Source organism: Pteropus vampyrus, unplaced genomic scaffold (assembly GCF_000151845.1).
Source record: "Pteropus vampyrus isolate Shadow unplaced genomic scaffold, Pvam_2.0 Scaffold81, whole genome shotgun sequence".
In the NCBI taxonomy this organism is placed as follows: Eukaryota; Metazoa; Chordata; class Mammalia; order Chiroptera; family Pteropodidae; genus Pteropus; species Pteropus vampyrus.
Window position 1 is genome coordinate 6,917,506 of NW_011888862.1, and position 20,688 is coordinate 6,938,193.

Here is a 20,688-nt window from a genome sequence, read left to right on the forward strand (position 1 = left end):
AGAGTTTTGAGCAGAGAAGTGGCATAATCTGTCTTATCCTAAGGACTCCTATGTGGAGAACAGACTACAGGGAGAGTTGAGTGTGGAACTGTAGGCATATTTAAGTCTTGTCTGCTTCTGAGCTCTCACGTCAGTTCCACTGGCTAATTTGTCTATCTCTGTGCCAAGAGCACGCTGTTTTCATTTCTGTAGCTCAGTTCTAACCCTCAGTATATTTGGTAGGGCATTCAGCCAGATTCTACCCTCAAGGCTAAACCTTCTTACTTTTATTATTCAGGAGAATGTGGGCTGTGCTTGGAATTCTCTTCTTCCTTATGAATTTTAGAATCAGCTTATCTTAATTCCTCAAAAACCCTGTTAGGATTTTGATTGGAATTGCATTGACTATAGGTTAATATGGAGAGAATTGATGTCTTTATAGTACTGAATCTTCCTAGCCTTGAAATTGGGATAACTCCATTTATATATATTAATGCCTTTGAATAAAGGTATGTATAAAATTATATATTATTTGAATAGAGGTCTTGAATATCTTTTATTATGTTAAATTCTAAGTAACTTTTTGTTGTAAATGTGACTTTAAAAAATTGTATTTTGATTTTCGTTGATGTTTACAAATGCAGTTGATTTTCGTATATTAAACATATTCAACTACCTTGCTAACACTTATAATTCTGATAATTTGTAATTTGTAAATTCTTATAATTCTGATAATTTGTAAATTCTTCTGAATTTTCTATATAGAAAATTCTATTTTGTAAATTCTATTTTTTTCTCTATTTCCAATGTTATATATTGTTTTACTGAGCTGGCTAGAAACCACCAGGGTAATGTCTAATACTAGTAATGTTGATAAGTATTCATATTAGGACTTCTTGTCATGTTCTTAATATTTAAAAAGACTGTGTTTAATACTTTACATTTAAGAATGATATTGTATCAGGATACTTTTATCAGGATATAAACATTTTTTGTCAGATATTTTTATCAGGATATAAACATTTTAAAAGCATTTAATTATGGACATAATGCTTTTTTAGAAAACTTGCACCAGTTTACCTTCCTACCATCAGTGTACAAAAAGGCACACTTCTTCGTGTTAATACTTGTCCACACCACAGGGGTACTCGTATTTGTTTAAAATTGCAAATTTCATAAGCAGCAAAGAAAATTTCTTTACTGGTTTTTATTTATTTTTTAAACCAATATTTTGTGTTGATACAGATATTCTTCTTAAAGATAGGATAGGTTTTTGAGACAAAAGAACATTTTGAAATAATTTCAGATTTACAGAAAAGTTTGAAAGATTGGTAGAATTTCCTGTTTCCTAGACCCTTGACCCAGGTTTGCAACTTTTTAATATACAATACAGTATTACTAGCTGTAGTCACCATACTGTACATTATATTCCCATGACTTATTTATTTTATAACTAAACATTTGTACCATTTGACTACCTTCGCCCATTTTACCATTTTTTAAAACAAGAGCATTGTTTTATATAACCACCATACCATTATCAAAATAAAATGATTGTTTATACAATATTATCTGTAGATACTGAAATTTTATCAGTTACCCTTTGTAGCAAAAAAATATATATATTGTTTTCTTGTCCAAAATCCAATCCGGGATCATGCATTACATTTAGTTATCAATGGCTCTTCATCTTCTTTTGTGAAATGGTTATTCAGTTGTTCCCTGTCTTTCATGACCTAGACATTTTTAAAGAGTACAGGCCAGTAACATAGTAGAATGTCCCTCAGTTTGGGCTTCTCTGCTGTTGCCTATGGTTAGATTCAGGTTTTACCTTTTTTGGAAGGAATGCCGCAGAAGTATGTTGTGATGCATCCTATCAGGAGGCATAGGGTATTGACTTGTCCTGTTATTGACGATGTTAACATTGATCACTTAATTAAGGTAGTATCTGGCAGGATTCTTCACTGTGAAATTACTGTTTTTCCCTTTGTAATTGATAGATATCTTGTAGGGAGCTGTGTTGAGATTAGATAATATATCGTTTTCTATCAAACTTTCAACCACTAGTTTTATTATGTTTTGATGATACTTGCCTGAAATAATTATTACCAGGGTGGTTGCCAAAGGGTGATTTTCTAATTTCTTTACTGCATTTATTATTTGGAATTATATTCTAACAAAGAGCTTTTCTTTCTCTACTACTTATTTATGTCACTAAGGACTGGTGTATTTTAATTTTATTCTATGGATTGTAATCTACTATTCTTGTTTCTTTTGTTGCTCAGATATTCCTCATGTGACCAGTGGGAGTCTCTTCAAGCTGCCTCCTGTGTCCTTTAGACATTCTCCCATCATTCTTAGAGCATTTCCTTATTTTCTGGCACCCCTAAAATACATTCTAGTCCCTAGCCTGGGGATCAGCCATCTCTTCAAGGAACCCTGGTTCCTTTTATTGGAGCACTAGCTATTGGAGTGTCATTGTATCTAGGTCCCTTCTGCAGACAGAGCTAAGGAATATACCTGTGTATATATATTTACACACACATATCTATTTCTGCATCTCTCTATATTAAAGAACTGAGCTTATATGGTTAACTCTAATTCCAAGCCTTTCCTCTTTTCATATTTGTAACTTCTTTTTATGAGAATAAGTGACCAAACTGTCATTATCCATAATGTATTTACTTATTTGCTCAATCCTAGTATATACATAAAAAAGCTTTATATTTTTGTATAAAAACAAATATCTAAGTAGAGCATAATATTTATATATTTATGTTGTCTTTAGGTCAAGGAGAGCGTGTAGTTAAAGTGTTGTTTTTCAAGAGTTACTTAGGGTTAATCCTTTTCCTCCGGCCCTCTTCAGTGTGTTTATGTTACTCATTTCAAATACGGTTAGGTACATTTGTTCGTGATTCATTTTGGGTTCTTTTCTCCTATTATTATTTTTTCTTCCTTCTTCCTCGAAACATGGTTTTAAAAGAACTGTACAAAAGTATAGGATAGACTGTTAGAGTATTGAGACATAAAACTTATGGCTTTTAATTGTGTTTGATTTTTTAGGAAATCATTTACTATGTCACAGTAGAACAAATATGTGAAACTTCCTGCCAATTTGTGAACAACTTGCTCAGAAGTTCTTCGATGCCATGTTCTGTGGCTTGCATCAAAAAAGGAGTTTGTCTTCATGAAGATTCCTAACATTGGTAATGTGATGAATAAATTTGAGATCCTTGGGGTTGTAGGTGAAGGTAAGTTTAACATTCCTTGAGTTTTTGAGCAATGTACAATTATATCTACCACCAAAAAAGTTAGTAATTCAGGTCCTGTTAATTTAATCTATGTAAATTCTGGCATGTGCCTAAGAGTAAACTATTAAAAATAAAATTACTCTTAAACTATTAAGTCTTATTCTCCAATCAAAAGTTAATAACATTTTAAATCCATTAAAGTTGAATAAATCAGGGATTTCTTAAGGCTGCTTTCATTTCATTCTTTTCATGAGGAATCATGCTTTCTTTAGTCTACAGTGGTTTGGTTCCATTTTATTTTTATATCAGCTAGGCTTATTTTGAATAACTTGAGGTTTATTTGCGTATGTTTTATTTAATACATGGTACATAAAATGAATAAATAACTTCTATTTGTCTTCGAGAATGACAAACCATATTTTATAAAATCTGAGGCGCACAACTTGGTCATATTTTAACATCTTTGAAATCAAGATGTGTGTTATAATCAGTAGCATGTCATGGTTTAATTGGCAGCAATTTTCCTAGTAGTACTTAAAATCATGTTCATAATCAATGACATTGATTTAATGAAATATGGTAATTCATCTTTCATAAGTCATCGTCATTTTTCTTAGTAATTTTTGCTCTTGACTAAAGGTAACTTTATGGACATTTTGATAAATGGTTCTGCTAATGGGATAAATGATTATAATTATAGTTTCTTAGCATTTACGTCTTTAAAGCAAAAGTTACAAACATTTCTTATTTCAGAATTTTCGAATAAGTTTTGAATTTCAAAGGAAGTTTTAAAAATTTACCATTGTGAACAGCAAAGCTGTTTTAGATTTTGATATTACATTGTTCAATCCTTTTCAAATAGAAACAATTAAAATACAGTCTAATCATTGGATGTTTGCTTCAAGGTCTGAAATCGAAACCATATAGAAAGAACAAATCTTTTTTCCTTCACCAGTCAGCTCCTTTTTTCTTCATTGATATTAATTATGTAAATAAAATTTATCCTTAATATTTTATCTACTATCTGTTTTATAATAGTTGCCTTATTTTTTTATTTGTCTTCGCGCCCCCCCCCCCAAAAAAATTACAATTAGAGACTTATGCAATAAAGCTGCTGACTGGAGGAGGTCAGCTCATAGGGTAATAACAGGGTTAGAATATTCCAGATTTTGGGCCTAAGTTTTTCTGGATCATAACCTTGTTTTTCTTAGTATACCCATAAGTGATCATCTTCTTAGGGATTGGCTCAGATTAATTAAAACTACCAGACTGTTATAAATAAATCGGAATATGTTAGTTTAAGTTATAGTCAGAACCATCATTGTTATGCTTACTTTTTTTTTTTGGTAAACTATCTCAGATGCTTTTTGGCTAAGAAATACATACGTGTTAAGGAAATTGAAAACTGTCAAGCAAACTCTATATTCTGGTAGCCTGGAGAATGCATTTTCACCCCCTAGAAAAACTGGCATGGGCAGTTACGTAAGGATTGCATGATTGCCTGGTGATTGTGGAGCTAATTTGGATGGCTGTAATGGCTGGTCCCTTCCTAACTATGATAAGATTCATCCATCTCCACCAAAGTTGGGGAGACTTGTCTGGTTCCCTAGACGCTACTGGAGACCTATTTCCCAATTTCATGTCCCCGAAGTCCCCTTCTGATGGATGCATGCAGGCTTTGCTTGTCTGTTAATGTAAGTGTACTTGACATTTCTACAGACTTCGGTTATCATACATTACCTTCTGATTCTCCTAATTAGATTTTTTACAACGTAATTTTAACCTCAGTTTCCTGGGCACTTTGCTGTCAACTCTGTGTTCTGCCTCTAAGGAAGTAGTTTATCACCCGGATAGTAGGATACGTAACCCAAAAGGTATGATGCATCTCATCAAAATATACCAAGGATGGTAGGAGTGCTTAGCTATATATAAATGGACAGCTTGGACAGCTCGTGGCCTGTGCCCTTAGGAACTGAGTCTTTATGGCAAAAAATGTAGCAACCCTACTAATTATTAACTGGAATGCTGAGGCCTGTACTATTTTGCCAGTCAGAAAAGACATTCCAGTGTCCCCAAAGAGGATTTAACTGTCTCCTAGGACAGAGAACATATTTGGTAGGCTTCATGCTTGAGCTTACTATTGGGAAATCATTAGCTCTTAAGTTTTACGTTCCCTAGAATCTTTTGAATTAATTTTCATTTACTTTTTTTTTTCCCCTCTGTGGTAGCTCTTATGTGCAGATCCCATGCTCAGACATGCTCGTGTGCATTTTCGGTGCATTTTCTGTTGAGTTTTAGATGTTCAGCTTTATTGCATTTTCAAGGGGAGAGATCTGGGGACGTCTCTCACTCCGCCATATTTCTGACGTCCTCATTTACTCTAAAGTTCTTATCTCCAGAAAATTTTAAGCTTAAATTTAAAAATATCTCAAGTGAAATTTTCTGTAAAAAAAAATATTTAAAAATACGTGTTGAGGAAACGGGTTGCTTATACTCTTGCTCTGTTTGTATGTGGCCCATCGCATTATCATGGCCAAATAGTGTCATTTTAGGAATTATTATTGTAATGTATGCTGATAACCAATGTTAATATAATAGAACTTCAATTTCTACAAGAGCTATAGTTTGTATACCTGCTCCTAACTGTTTACTTCTTTTTTATTGTAGGAGCCTATGGAGTTGTACTTAAATGCAGACACAAGGCAAGTACATGGTTTTTAAAAAGAAGAAAATAATTTTATATGTTTAACTGTTTTGGAATTAATGTAGTATGTGGGGGCATATTATTAAAATTGTCTGGCTATGATGATGATGTTTAATAAGTAGATTTAATATGTGAACCCAGAGAAAGGAGGCTGCTTTTGGACATCAAGCTTTAGCATGATTAGGTAGGTAGTCATTAGTTCTTTGCAATTATGTGCTATTTTTTCAGCAGACCCATTTATAGGTGAAAAGCTGCCTAATGAGAAGAGAAAAGGTGATAGAGAAGAAATCAAGGTAGTGATGTATTTAATTTATGTTTGGGTACTTATGAGCAATAAAGAATTTCAGTCATTCAGTATTTTTCATGAAGACCCAATAATTTAGATTGCTTGGTGGATCTGAATCCATATTTTGAAGGATATAGTGGATAAGTGTTTGGTTATGAAATAGGGCTTGAAATAATAGTGTATGATTATGATTATTGACTATAGTTGATCACTCTTGAACAACCTTGATATGAATCTTATGTAGATTATTTGACTGTGATAATAATCACCATTTATTCAGGTAAGTTATTTCACATTTCCATGGCTGTTGCTCAGTGGTGAGCATGTTTTACTCAATAATTTAATATTATTTTATATTAGTTTCAGGTATACAGCATAGTGGTTAGACATTTATATAATGTACAAAGTGATCCCCCTGATAAGTACCCACCTGGCACTGTAGTTACTACAATATTATTGACTACATTCCTTATGCTGTACTTCACAAATCTCTTCTTTAATTCAGGGGATTTTCTATTCTTGAAATTGAGTATTCATATTATTTTATGTTGGTAATAGTTACGCGAAGATCTCTGCCAATAAATCCTCAAAAAATGGTTTGAATACTATTGTTTCTTGATTCAAGATGATTAAGAATTTATAATAATAAATATAATAAAAATAAATTTAGTATCTTGAATACCTCATTAAGAAATGTTACTGCAGTTTGAAATTAAGCAAATGGGAAGTTCCTTAATGAAATGCTATACTTTTAATGAGTTGCCTTGAGTTACAGTAAATTTCTGAAGCTTAAAAGAATGAAATTCCTGGGCGGATACTACTCAGGGGAAATAGATTGTTAGTGTCCAAGTTAAATTTGACTCTTTTATAAACATCATACCTCTTTTTGTACTATGGCTCTGTTTATACAACATAGCAAATGGAAGCTTCGTTTCTTAATCCTTGAGTTTTAGAACCCAAGGATTTCTGATACATAATGCAAATCTTCCAACAGTATTTTCTCTGTCTTTGTCACACTTCTTCTGGTGACCTTTTCCCCCTACTTTTTTGACATTATCTAAACTCTCCTGCCTCATATGTAAAAAAAAGTTTCTTAATTGAATATTTGATTTTATCTTTCCATATATTTGATTTACTCTTTTATTAAAAGATAACTGAGGTCTGGTTTGCGCTGTACACGTTAATGCTGTAAATGAGATTGCATCTAAAAAACATCTCTTTTTACTGCCCTTCACTAAATGAGAGACTCACAGACCAGCTCTCTTAGTATTGTTGCTTTTTCCTTTCATGCATCTAAAAAGATATTGCCGGATGGAAAATTTAAAGCATAAATTAGTACCTAACTCAAAGTAATAAAAATTCATTTTAGAACCTGCAGCTGTTTAGTCGTTAGACTTGTTGTAGTATATCCTTTTTTTCAGCCAGCATCAGACCTTCACATCTTTACCCCATTACCCCAAAATAGAGAATTTGATGCTTGTGGTAAGATTGACGCTTCAGGATCAAATAAATGGATTACCATGAAATCTTATGTTATAGTTCAAAATGGATATAATCCTTTCTATGTACCCATTATGTGTAAAATAGTCACGCCCATGTATTTTGCATCTTTTAAAAACTTAATGCTTATAAAAATGGTTGAATTCTTTAAAAATGTATGATCACTTATGCATGGGTCTGTATGATCACTTATACATAAGTTTGATCTCTGAGAGGGTCGGCTATAGGTGTATGTATAATCAAATAATTCCTAGAATATTGAATATTTGAGCAAATATGAAAGAAAGTTACCGTTTTACTATGTGTACTGTTACAAGAAATTTAGAAGTCACCTTTATAAAAAGATGCATCTTGTTTTTTCGTGAACACAGTGCAGTGTTGTTTTATTCCAGGCCATAGACCATTCTTCTTAATTTACGAAAATAAATGAAAATTCATTTTAAAAATTAAAAAAGAACGTAACGGTACTCTCTTTGACAGCTTCTGTTTATTGTTATATTTACACATTGGCATGTATATGAAAACTCTTAGCAATTACTTTAGCTATTGATGGCACTTTATGACTGCTCACATTTGGAAGAAGTTCTGGCTTGGGCCTTTACCCTGCACATGTACATTGCTGACTTTTTTTTATTGGCAGGTCTACTTTGAATTGCTTATGAGGGGTAGGCATGCTTTACCACACACTTTTTCTTTGCAGAGGCTTAAAGAGGTCATCATTACAAAGTAGGGAGAATGGAATGGAGTTAAATAGGGAGATGAGATTAGAACTTGAGATAAGAGAGGTTATGCAGCCAAGTAGAGAGAGGTTGTGGGGTGGTACTTGTGAGCCTCAGACAAGGAAGTTCCGGTTCATGTAGCTCCTTTCTCATGGCTGGGTTTGATCTGTGAGAAGTTTCTGTTTGTTTTGAAGTAATAGCTGACATATGCTCTTGAGATAGACCTAGTTATACAAAGCCATGAACAACCCAGTATTGGGGTGCAGCCTCTAAGTATTCAATAAATAATAAAGTCGTCTTAAATTACAGAACCACAGATGAGGGACACTGTAGAGAGCTGTTGCAGTGTAGTGGGTCCCTTAGAGGATTAAAGATGATCCCTGGGATTTGTGGCAAATGAGAAAAGTGTTTGGTATCATTTATCTGATCGAAAACTTATAAAAGGTGTATAGGTTTGGAGGGAGAAGTAATGAATTTGGCTTTCATTATAAAGAATAAAGTGTCATCAGAATACCAAATCTGATATTAATACCACATATTGAGCATCTATTATATGCTAGGCACTCTACTGGATGTTCTACATTTTATCCCCACCACATCCCTACTCTTATTTCCATTTTTCATATGGGAAAACTGAGTCACAGAGAGGTTATGCAACAGGGCCAAAATTATGCAGCTGATGATGTGGTTCGAACTAGGCTTTGATCTAACTCTGGAAATAGCGAACTTGAGCATGAGATGGAACTGTGAAATGATGTGAACTCTCCAAGAGGGAGTGCAGAGTAGAGCGAAGGGCTTATTTAAAATGGTCAGACTGAAAGGAAAAGGGAGGCCCACCCCTCGAAAACAAGGAAGAAAGATTTTTAAAAGTGGTATTCACCAACAGTGTAAAAACCCATTTTATTTAACAGCGCTATTTATTAATGCCCCCTTTAAGTGAAACAGTACATTAACACCAAATTGCAAGAGATTAAAGAGAGAGAGTAGATAGAGAAAATCTGGATTGTGCCATTTTTCTCTTTTGAAATTTGGGAGATTGAGATTACGATTAGGAGTAGTAGGAAGAGCAGATCTGAAATATTTGCTAGTGAGGTATACCCATATTTCCCCCTATTAAAAGGCATTCTTTGGCTGTTTGCTATTACTTAATATTCACAATTTGTCTTTTGCTATAAAGCTTTGTTTTTAGCAAGCATCACACATTTTGAATTAGCGATTCCTTTTTTCTTCAGATTAATTTTGTTTTTCCACCAAAAAATCTGAATGACAATTTGGTTACTTCTTTTCAAAAACTGAACTATTTTAAGAAAATACTTGATGAAAAGTCAATGAGCGAATCATCGCCAATTTAACAGATTATTTATAGTCTTCCATCTCAGACCACATAGTTATTTTCTACTAAAACAAAATTAACTTTCACTTTTTCACGTTTTTTTCCCCACATTAAATAAAACAAATGTTTTTCTTTAATTTTTAGTTTTAGGTTTTACACATGAATTGAGTTTTTAAAACAAAGCTTAAAGATGAGTCAACAACGAGAAACTGAATATATGGGATTAATTATATTATTTATTTTATCATTACTTTCATCCTTATTTAAATAAAAATAACATGTGGTTTTTTGCTTCTTGTATGCAAAATTTCCAGCATTTGAAGAAAATTAAAGAGAGGCTTTGGGCTTTTCATAAAGATTGTCAAAAGCCAGGAATATTTCAATATTGATTATTTCATCATAATCATTTTTTAAGCAATTACTCTGTCCCAAATGACATTAATGTACTGTAGATTATAGAGATCAATGAGACATCAAAGTGAAACTGGACTCCAGGTCTGAAACAAAGATAGTAGGAACCATTCATGGAGGAAACCTCTCTCTCCTCTTACAGAAGCACTCACATAAAACCGTTGCTTCTATGTCATTTCTTCTCTTGACCCAGTTTTTGTTGCTGATCCGGTTAGTTGTAGAACAGTCTCTGGAACACTATAGATGTCTCACCAAAATGATACTTCTTTGTTTTATAATATTTTGTATTTCCAATTCTGCTAGTCTGTTGATATAGGAAAAATGACCTGCGTTTCTGTTGTCTTGTTATCAATAAGAAATAATGGCTCATGTGTCAATTTCCAGGTGAATCTGACTTGTTTAGAAGAATTTGGGACTTTTGCAGGCTTCCTGGTTGCCTTTATCCTATTCTGGATTTGTTTGTTTGTTTGTTTGTAAATGAGATAAGGGAGTGGTCATATTAGAACTTCCCAGTACTAGCTCTGCATACATTGTCTACACAGAAGACTTTACCTCATTCATTTTTCTTACGGTGACTCATTTTTCAGTTCCTAAATGATCATATCCCCCTCACTCTACCCCCTCACCCGCTGCCCACTGCCCAGTCTAGAGGATGAGCTGGCTGGGAGTACTAGATGGACTTTAATGTCCCCTTTTCTGCTAATCATAAAAACATAATTAGTCGAAGAAGATAATGTTCTTTCTATACCTTCATTAAGATGAGTAATTTCATTAGTCTCTAATGATGTCTGTGCCTAAGAGATTTATAGTAGCTCTTTAATGTGACTTTCAAAACTTCAGGATCAAAAATGAATGTGAATCATTTTTCTATACAGGTCTGAAATATGTATTTACTGGTAATAAAAGAAAAGGAACTGATCGACAAATGCCCATATAGTGGACACTTAAATTTTTGTGTTTTTTATTTTTCAATTACAGTTGACATTCAACATTATATTAGTTTCAGGTATACAGCATATTGGTTAGGCATTTATGTAACTTATGATGTGATCCCCCAATAAGTCTAGTACCCACCTGACACCATATATAGTTCTTACAATATTACTGACTGTATTCTCTAAGTTGTACTTTACATCCCCATGACTATTTCGTAACTGTCAATTTGTACTTCATAATCCCTTCACCTTTTTCACCCAGCCCCCCAACCCACCTCCCATCTGGCAACCATCAATTTGTTCTCTGTATCTATGAGTTTGCTTCTGTCTTGCTTGTTCGTTTATTTTGTATTTTAGATTCCACATATAAGTGATATCATATGGTATTTGTCTTTCTCTTTCTGACCTATTTCACTTAGCATAATATCCTCTAGGTCCATCTGTATTGTTGCAAATAGTAAGACTTCATTCTTTTTTATGGCCGAGTAATATTCCATTTGAATATATATACAATCTTCATTCATTTATCTTTTGATTGGAGCATTCAGTCCATTTGCATTTAAAGTAATTAATGATAGGTATGTAGTTATTGCCATTTTATTGTTTTCTGATTGTTTTTGTACTTCTCTGTTCCTTTTTCTCTTGCTCTCATCTCTTATATGTTAATGACTTTCTGTAGTGTTGTGTTTAGAAAACTTTCTCTTTATTTCTTATATATCTCTCATAGATTTTTGGTTTATGGTTACCATGTGCTTCATATATATTAAGCTGTGTTTAGAGCAGTCTGTTTTAAGTTGATGATCCACTTAAGTTCAAACACATTCTAAAAACACTATTATTTTAACTCACCCCCCCTCCACATTTATGCTTTTGTCATTATTTTTTACTTTTTTGTGTGTTATAATTTCACATGACCTTCCTATTTTTGTCTTTTAACCTTCATACTAGCTTTAGTGTTGGCTGATCCACTGCTTTTATTAGTGTTTGCCTTCGTTAGTGAGAAAATTTGTTTCCTTTGTGTTATTTTCTTGTTCATATTTTTCATTTTGATTTTTTTTCCTTCTTCTTAAAGAAGTCCCTTTAACATTTCTTGTAATACTGATTTGGTGGTGATGGGCTTTACTATTTCTTAAAGGTTTGTTTCATAAGTTAAATCACTTTAATTAAAGAATAAAATTAAAAATTTTTTTTCTACCTCTACTTAAAGCTCTGTGTTCTAGGCTTGACATTATAAAGTGAAATTCAACAAGTATCTGTCTAAGAAAAATCTATTGTCTACAAAATGTCGGGCACTCCGCTAGGCACACAAAAATCAGAAGTAATTCCTATTTTTGAGGAATGTAATGTAGTATGTATAAATTAAAAAATATAAGATCATATTTTTATTTGTCAGGAAGCTTAAAATATAGTTCGGGAGAGGTAAATTTGGGAAAAGATTTTAGTTGAAATGATAGTGTGTAACTTTTCCCATTTTTTTTCAATAAATTCTCCATTAAAGTCTGCTTAGGAACAAACTCATCAGTAATAAAGAAAAATAGCTTTCCATTATTATCTGTAAAATCAGTTTGTTGATATCCACAAAATAGCTTGCTGGGATCGAGATCACGTTGAATCTGGAGATCAAGTCGAAAATTGACATCTTAACAAGATTGAGTCTTCCAATCCATGAATACAGAATCTCTCTCCATTTATTTAGATCTTTTATTTCTTTCAAGAGTTACGTAGTTTTCGCATACAGATCTTGCAGATATTTTGTTAGATTTATACCTGAGTACTTCTTGTTTTCTTTTTCTTTTGGTGATAATGTAAATGTAATTGTGTTTGTTTTAAATTCTAATCGTTCATTGCTAGTATATAGGGAAGCAATTGACTTTTGTATATTAATTTTGTATCCATCCTGTGATCTTGTTAGAATTACTTATTAGTTCCAGGTGTCTTTGTTTTGTAGCTTTTGGGAGGATTTTCTTGATAGACAATCATGTCATCTGCAAACAAAATAGTTTTATTTCTTCTTTCAAGAGTTACATAGTTTTCGCATATAAGGAACTTTATTCCTTTTATTTCCTTTTCTTGTCTTATTAGTTATGACTTCCAGTACAATATTGAATACAAGTGTGAGAGGGGACCTCCTTGTCTTGTTCTTGAGCTTAGTGGGCAGACATACAGTTTCTCGCCATTAAGTATGATTTTAGCTGTAGGTGTTTTGTAGATGTTATTTATCAACTTGAGTAAATTCTGATTTCTATTCCTAGATTGCTGAGAGTTTTTATCACAAATGGATGTTAGATCTTATCATGCCTTTCTACATCAGTTGATTACGGCCATGTGATGTTTCTACTTTAGTCTTTTGATGGTGGTAGATTACATGAATTGATTTTAGAATGTTGAACCAGCCTTGTACACCTGGGATAAATCCCACTTGATCACTATTTATACGTTGCTGGATTTGATTTGCTAATATTTGTTGAGGATTTTTATATCTGTGTTCATGAGAGATGTTTGTAGTTTGCCTTTCTTTTAATGTCTTTGTCCGGGTTGGTATTAGGGTAATACTGGCCTCATTGAGTGAGCTGGGAAGTGTTCCTCTGCTTCTGCTGTCTGGAAGAGAGTATAGAGAATTGGTGTAATTTCTTCCTTAACTGTTTGGTAGAATTCACCAGTGAAACCATCTGGGTATGGGACTTTATTTTTTTAAAGCTTATTATTAGTTATTGATTGAGTTTTTCCCCATATAGGCCTATTCCAATTATTATTTCTTGTGTAAATTTTTGTAGTTTGTACCTTTCAAGGAATTGGTACATTTAACTAAGTTGTCAAATTTGTAGGCATATCTTTGTTCATTAGATTCTTTTATTATCCTTTTAATGTCCATGTGATTGGTAGTCATGACTTTTCTTTCATTTCTGATAATTTGTCCCTTCTCTCTCTTTTTCTTAGTCTGGCTAGAAGTATCAATTTTATCAATCCTTCAAAGCAGCTTTTGTTTTCATTGATTTTCACTATTGAGTTCTCATTTTCAGTTTCATTGATTAATGCTATAATTTTTATTATTCTTTCTTTCTCTTTGCCTTAGGCTTAAGTTGTCCTTCTTTCTTTATTTCCTAAGATAGAAGCTTAGGTTATTGGTTTCAGGCTTGTTTTCTTTTCTAATATATGCATCCAGTGCTATGAGCTTTTCTGTAAGCACTGCTTTTAGCTGCATCACAGAAATTTTGATTTATATTTTCATTTAGTTCAAAATATTTTTAAATTCCTCTTGATTTCCTTTTTTTACCTATGTGATATTTAGAAGTGGGTTGTTTAATCTGTCCACATTTTGAGATTTTCCAGCTATCTTTTTGTTATTGATTTCTAGTTTAATTTCCATTTTGGTGTGACAGTATGCTTTGTTTAATTTTTATTCTTTAAAATTTGTTGTGTTTTATGGCCCAGAATTTGGTCTGTCTTGATGAATGTTCCATGTGAGTTTGAGGAGAATATGTATTCTGCTGTTGTTAGATGAAGTATTATGTAAATGTCAGGTAGATCCATTTGATTTGTGGTGCCTTTCAGTTCACCTAAATCTTTACTTTTTTTTTTTTTTTTTTTTTTTGCCTACTGGCTCTGTCAGTAACTGAAAGGGAGGTGTTGAAGTCTCTAACTATAATAGTGGATGTATCTATTTCTCTTTGTAGTCCTATCATTATTTGCTCTCTTGTTTGTGCATACGTATTAAAGATTGTTATGTTTTCTTGGAGAATGTATCATTTGGTAATGCCCCTCTTTATTCCTGATGATGATTTTCCTTGTCATTTATTTCACTTATCCAGGTGCTATAATCAGTGACTGCATTGTTACTGTTATTACTTTGAACCGTTATCTATTAAGAATAGGAAAAATAGATTTTATTTTACTTTTATTTATTCCTTATCCAATATTCTTTTTTTTATATGGGTAGATCTGACTTTCTGACATATCATTTTCCTTCTCTGAAGAACTTTTTAAAACAGTTTTTAGTACACAGGTCTACTGGTTACAGAGTCTCTTAGTTTTCGTTTGAGAAAGTCTATTTCTCCTTCACTTTTGAAGGATAATTTCACTGAATACCTTCTAGGTTTTTCTTTCTTTCAGCAGCAAAGATGTCAAATCATGGCATCTGACAAGAAGTTGGATGTACTTATCCTTGTTGTCTATAGGTAAGGTATTTCTCCCTCTGGCTTCTTTCATGATTTTCTCTTTGTGTTTGGTTTTCTGTAGTTTGAATAGGATGTGTTTAAGTGTACTTTTTTTTTTTTTTTGGGTATATATCTTGCTTAGTTTACTCTGAGCTTCCTGGATGTGTGGTTTGGTATCTGTCATTAATTTTGGAAGATTCTTGGCCATTATTCCTTCAAAACTATTTCCTCTCCTTTGTCTCATTTTTATCCTGGTATTCCAGTTACACTTTTTGTAGTTTGTCCCATAGTTCTTGGATATTCTGTTCTACTTTTTAAAATTCTTTTTTCTCTTTGCATTTTAGTTTGGGAAGTTTGTCGACACATCTTTAAATTCACTAATTCCTTCCTTTGCCATAAGCAGTGTACTGATGCGTCCATTAAAGGCATTATTATTTTTTTCGTTATGATGTTTTTGATTTCTGGCATTTTCTTTTAATTCTTCCTTAGAGTTGTATATGCTTACATTACTCATCTGTTCTTGCATGTTGTCTACTTCTTCCATTAGTTCTCTTAACATAGTAATTCTAGTTATTTTAAACTCCCTACCTGAAAGTATCCCTGATAATCCCCAAATCTGTGTCATAGCTCAGTCTGGTTGTGATGCTTGCTTTGTCTTTTCAGACTGTGTTTTTCTTGCCTTTTAGAATGCTTTTTAATGTTTTTTAAAAGCCAGACAGGAACTAAGGTAAATAGTCCTTTAGTGTAAGGTTTTATGTTAATTTGTTTAGGAGCCGGGCTGAGTTTAATGTTTGTTGTAGGTGTACGTGCCAGAGGCTTCCGTTTCCTCCAGTGTCTTAATTTTTCTTTTTCTTTTTCTTCTCTCCGATTGTCTTTGGGTTTCCCTAAGAACTCCTTTTGAAATAGAATCTGTTTCCTGCAACCCTTTCACTTGTAATTCACTGTTACTATACTGGAACCCTGGTGGCATGTGGTGGAGTGTGGGGAAGGGGAAGTGTTCTTTACTTCTTAGCTACCCCCCCACCCCACATCCCCTTCCTTTTAGGTGAAATAAGAAGGCTAGAGGGGGCTTTAGTTGGCTAATTTTTCCTCTTCCAGGACAACATATAAGGCTCTGGTAAATTTTACCTTGGAGTGTTGGCCTTTGTTATAGAGAGCATTCTGGGCTTATTTCAAACTGTTATTTTCCCCTGGGCATATTTCAAAAATGGTTACTTTCTCCTTTCTTTTACCCAAAAAGGAGAAGACTTTTATTGCATCTTCACCCTGAGAGTATTTCAAAATTGCTATTTTTTTCTTTTCCTCTTGTCCCAAAGGGAAGGAGGTCATCCTTGGACCTTCACAGTCAGAACCTGGTGAGGCTCCTGGAGGTAAAGTCACAGGAGTGTAGAGGCTTTTCTAAGATCTGACCCCCAGCAGTTCTTACTCGCAAGCCTTTATGAAATTACCATTTTAGTTTTCTTTCTAGCATATTCCTCCAGCACCTTCTGTTCCAGGTAAGCTGATCTTGGATGTGAATCTCTATATTTGCCTCTCTCCAGATTTCAGGAGTTCAGTTTGCTCTGTCATCAATTCTCTGATAAGCCTAGGAAGAGTTACTGATTTTCCGTTCATTCAGGATTTTTTCTTGTCCTAAGGGCCAGAATGGTGATGTCATCCAAGCCCTTTACGTGTTGGAGCTGAAACCTGAAGTCTTATATTTGTATTTTAAAATTGGAAATATCTTGTCTAGTTTAAAAATGTTTAGCAGGAGGCTTTACTGTTTCCTATGAACCATTTGCTTAGCTGAGATGACTCATTCTCAGTTATTTTCATCCATTTGAATCTCAAATATGTGTATTTTCAAACTGCTTAGTAAGAACTTTTTCAGAACAAAATATAGGAAAACTTAAGAATTCATGTAGTTCTGTAAAAATGCTAATAACTTTATCCTAAATTAACTAGAATTATTGATTTTTCTCCCCGCTACCACCAGAAGTATTTTTTGCTTTATCAGATACTGTTAAAGAAGTTTTGGGGATTATTTTCTTTAATCTTCACTTATTATTTTACCCCGCTTATTTTTAAAGTAACTCAGTTTTCTAAGGTGCTTTGAAATCCCTGGAGACTAAGCACTGTTTAAATTTGAAAAACTAGTGAGACTGAATGCCTAAGTCTTATGCTGCCAAATGGTTTATTTTCAATTAACCTTAGAGAATGTAGTAATTGTAAACTATAGATCTTGGTGACTTTAGCTAAATAGTATTACTTTAAGAATACTATGTGATAGAGGACAATTTGGCTCAACTGTGTTACTAAAGCAACTGAGAAACTGTGTACTTTAAATCCTTATAATTTGATTTCTTGCTAAAATATTGCATTTGGGGAGACTTCAGTTCTTATCCTTGGAGAAGAGTTGTAACCAACCTTGGGAGATGGTGACACTGTAAATTGCATTAACCTTGCCCCCTGTTACGTTTTATTTTAAGTTTTCTCTTTCTCACTGAATCCACTGTGAGGAACAGCCATTAAACCAAAAAACAAATTAGCTGCATGGCATTTAAAATTGCTTATTAATTGGCAAACTCACATTTTTAATTTAAGAAGTATTTTTCTCTCTTAATTTTCCTAATTGTTTAAAATGAATATCTTTGGGAATTAAAAATTTTTTTTGAAGAGGGAGAATTAAAATATTAAATATTATGAATGTTATTTTAATATACTAAATAAAATTTGTTTTAAAAATGGAGTCACTGTATTGAAAGGATTTGGTTGAAATAATTATTTTTTGCCATGAAATAAGAAAATAGCCGTGGTTCGTTTTAAGGTAAGATCCATCTGTCTAGCATGATCTGAAGTTGAGGCAGAAACCTTTCCCTAGGCTTTTGCTTAGACACATTTCTTATAAAGAAATGGAACTGCCAAAGGAAATAGAGAAAGAAGAGGGGGTCTTCAGTAGTGGTGCAGTTATGTGTTGTGTTAGGTTCTACCCACCCTCAACAGAGAGGTGGATCATATCAGTATTGCTCCTCCTGAAATTAAAAACAAACAAACAAACCTACCTCTAAATATAATGACATCCTAGAAGAATGGACACTGTGTCAATATTTTAGCCTTAACAGAAAAGCTTCTGTGTGCTAACAATTTTAACAAGATAATCGTCCACATTCAGTACATACCTATTTAACTTGAGGCCCCTGTTGGCAGGGACCTGACTTCTACTTGCCAGATAAAGAGAGAGCAGCAGCTCTTCTTTTTTTTGTCCTGATCTTGCTACTTCCTGCTAAGTACAAGGGCAGCTACCCTTGCAAAATTCCCCTTCATTTGCCATAGCGTTCAGGACCACGGTGCCAGTACTGATTGCCTGTTCCCCTCTCCAGGGACCCCCCAGGACCAGTCCCATGATTTATTGACATCTTCTTTTACTTTCTGTCACCTCCTGCTGTGCAGCCCAGTTTCTGACAGGCCACGGACTGGTACCAGTCTGTGGTTGTAAGTAAGGGGTTGAGGACCCCCTTACTTAGGCCAACTCCTTGACAGGGTTCAAGCTTACTCCACCACTGGAGGGAAGGTGTGGCTCTCAGTCCTTTTCATTTTCTGAGTCCTGCTATTGGGGACAGAGGTTGAGTCAGCCTAGGATGATGAGTATTTTGCCACTTGACAGCCTGGTTGTGAACATGTCTGCTATGATAAGTCTGTCCCAGTCTCTCGTGCGCTTCTGGGTCTTGCAGATCATTTCTGTGTCTGTTCCCGTACTCTTGTACCTAGCAAATGTGCTCAATGTGATGTGAAAGGAAGAGGAGGAGCTCAAAGTTGCCCAACCTGAAGGTGTTAGGGTGTAGATGTACTTGCAAGAAATGGAAATGGAAGTCAGGTTCAAGTAAGGCATTGGAAAACATGGCAAGGTGAAAAGGAGATGGGGCCTGATGCAAATCTATACCGTTAGTATCTTCAAGTCTGTTTTCAAGGTGGCCTGCCTGCTGATCCAGTGGTACATGTATGGATTCAGCCCAAATGTGGTTAACACTTGCAAATAAGACCCCTGCCACATCAGGTGGACTGCTTCCTCTCTCACCCTGCAGAGAAAAACATCTTTGCATGCTGGTGGTGTCCTTGGCATCTCTTGCCTTGAACATCATTGAGCTATTCTCTGTCTTATTCAAGGACCTTAAGGACCATGCAAAGGATCTGGAGAGTGAGTCTTACCATGATACATCTGATCAGCCGAGCCCCTCCAATGGCTCCTCACCAACTCTTCCTCTCTCTACCATGTCCCCTTCCAGGGACAAGATGGTTCCTGGGGACAGAAACAGTTTTTCCTGCTGCAGTTACAACAAATAAGGAAGCGAACGAAACAGTGCTAATTACAGTGCATAGCAAGACTGAATGAGGCAGGCAGGAAGCATCATTTCTAACTCAGATGCACAGCTTTTTGATTTGCCTTATGATAAGTAAAATTTTAAAAACAACAACAACAACAAAAAAAACCCCTGGCTACTGGGCATTAGCCATTGTAGACCAGCAACCATTCTGCAGAGCCAACAGTCATGCCAGCAACAGTGTAATGACCTAGAGATGTAGATTCATGCTCAGTTGTTAAAGGAAGGTGCAGTAGAAAATGTACTTTTGTTCCAGTAGAGGCAGTACTCAGCAAGCTAAGTTGTGAGACTTAGAAGCCATTAGGCTGCCAGGGTTCTTTTGGGGTACCTGGGATAGGAAGGCGGGGAGAGAGGGATTAACAGAGGTACATATTAGTATTTAAAGAACTTACATTCTAAATAAAACTTGCCCTAGGTGATATGTAAGTAAAGCCTTTTTCTCTCCCATACTCCCCTAGAATGGTTCAGTGTACGTGAAAGTGACAGATATTTGCTATGTGTTGGTACAAGCAGATGCAGTATAAACTTGAACATAGATTTTAAAATAATGCACACACACTGTTCAAATCTGAACCTTTCTCATGGAGTTCGTGGAGTGGGCCCAAATGATGTTTACATTACATAATTCCTACTGTGAAAGTACTTTTTTTTTTCCCCCCTAAACCTCCTACCCCATATTTCCTTTTATGGATACTGGCTCTATTCATTATGATTTTTTCTGTTTTGTTGAAAGATGTCACAAATGATTTCCTTTTTTGAAATGTAATCATTTTGAAATGATAGAATTTTAGTACAATAAACAGCACTCAACATGAGAAACTTAGAAATGCTTAGAGATAGACTATTAAGTGTTCTTACATGAATTTTGCAGTAACTGATAGTTTTTGGCTTTATCCTACTTAATAAACCCTATTTAAAAAGTATTTCAGAACTTGTTCATTCTATTATGAATTTGGCAGTCTCTTGGGGTGACCAACATTTTTGATGTTTGTAATAAGATTTTATTTGGAATGCAGGATAGGTTAAAGAGGTTCGAGTACCCATGTAACTAATTTGTT

The 20,688-nt window shown here is 34.2% G+C and overlaps 1 protein-coding gene and 1 pseudogene across 7 annotated transcripts in view; both read left to right on the top strand.

Moving 5' to 3' along the window:
* The window catches only part of CDKL5 (cyclin dependent kinase like 5), a 155,073-nt gene that overhangs the window by 53,387 nt on the left and 80,998 nt on the right, over positions 1-20,688 (top strand). For all 7 annotated transcript variants that reach the window (XM_023532316.1, XM_023532318.1, XM_023532317.1 and 4 more), the window contains exons 2-3: positions 3,043-3,230; positions 5,898-5,932. In XM_023532316.1, the coding sequence (XP_023388084.1) occupies positions 3,167-3,230; positions 5,898-5,932 (99 nt within the window). In that variant the 5' untranslated portion in view covers positions 3,043-3,166. The remainder of the gene's footprint in view (positions 1-3,042; positions 3,231-5,897; positions 5,933-20,688) is intronic.
* On the top strand, positions 12,401-19,824 carry LOC105294035 (annotated as a pseudogene).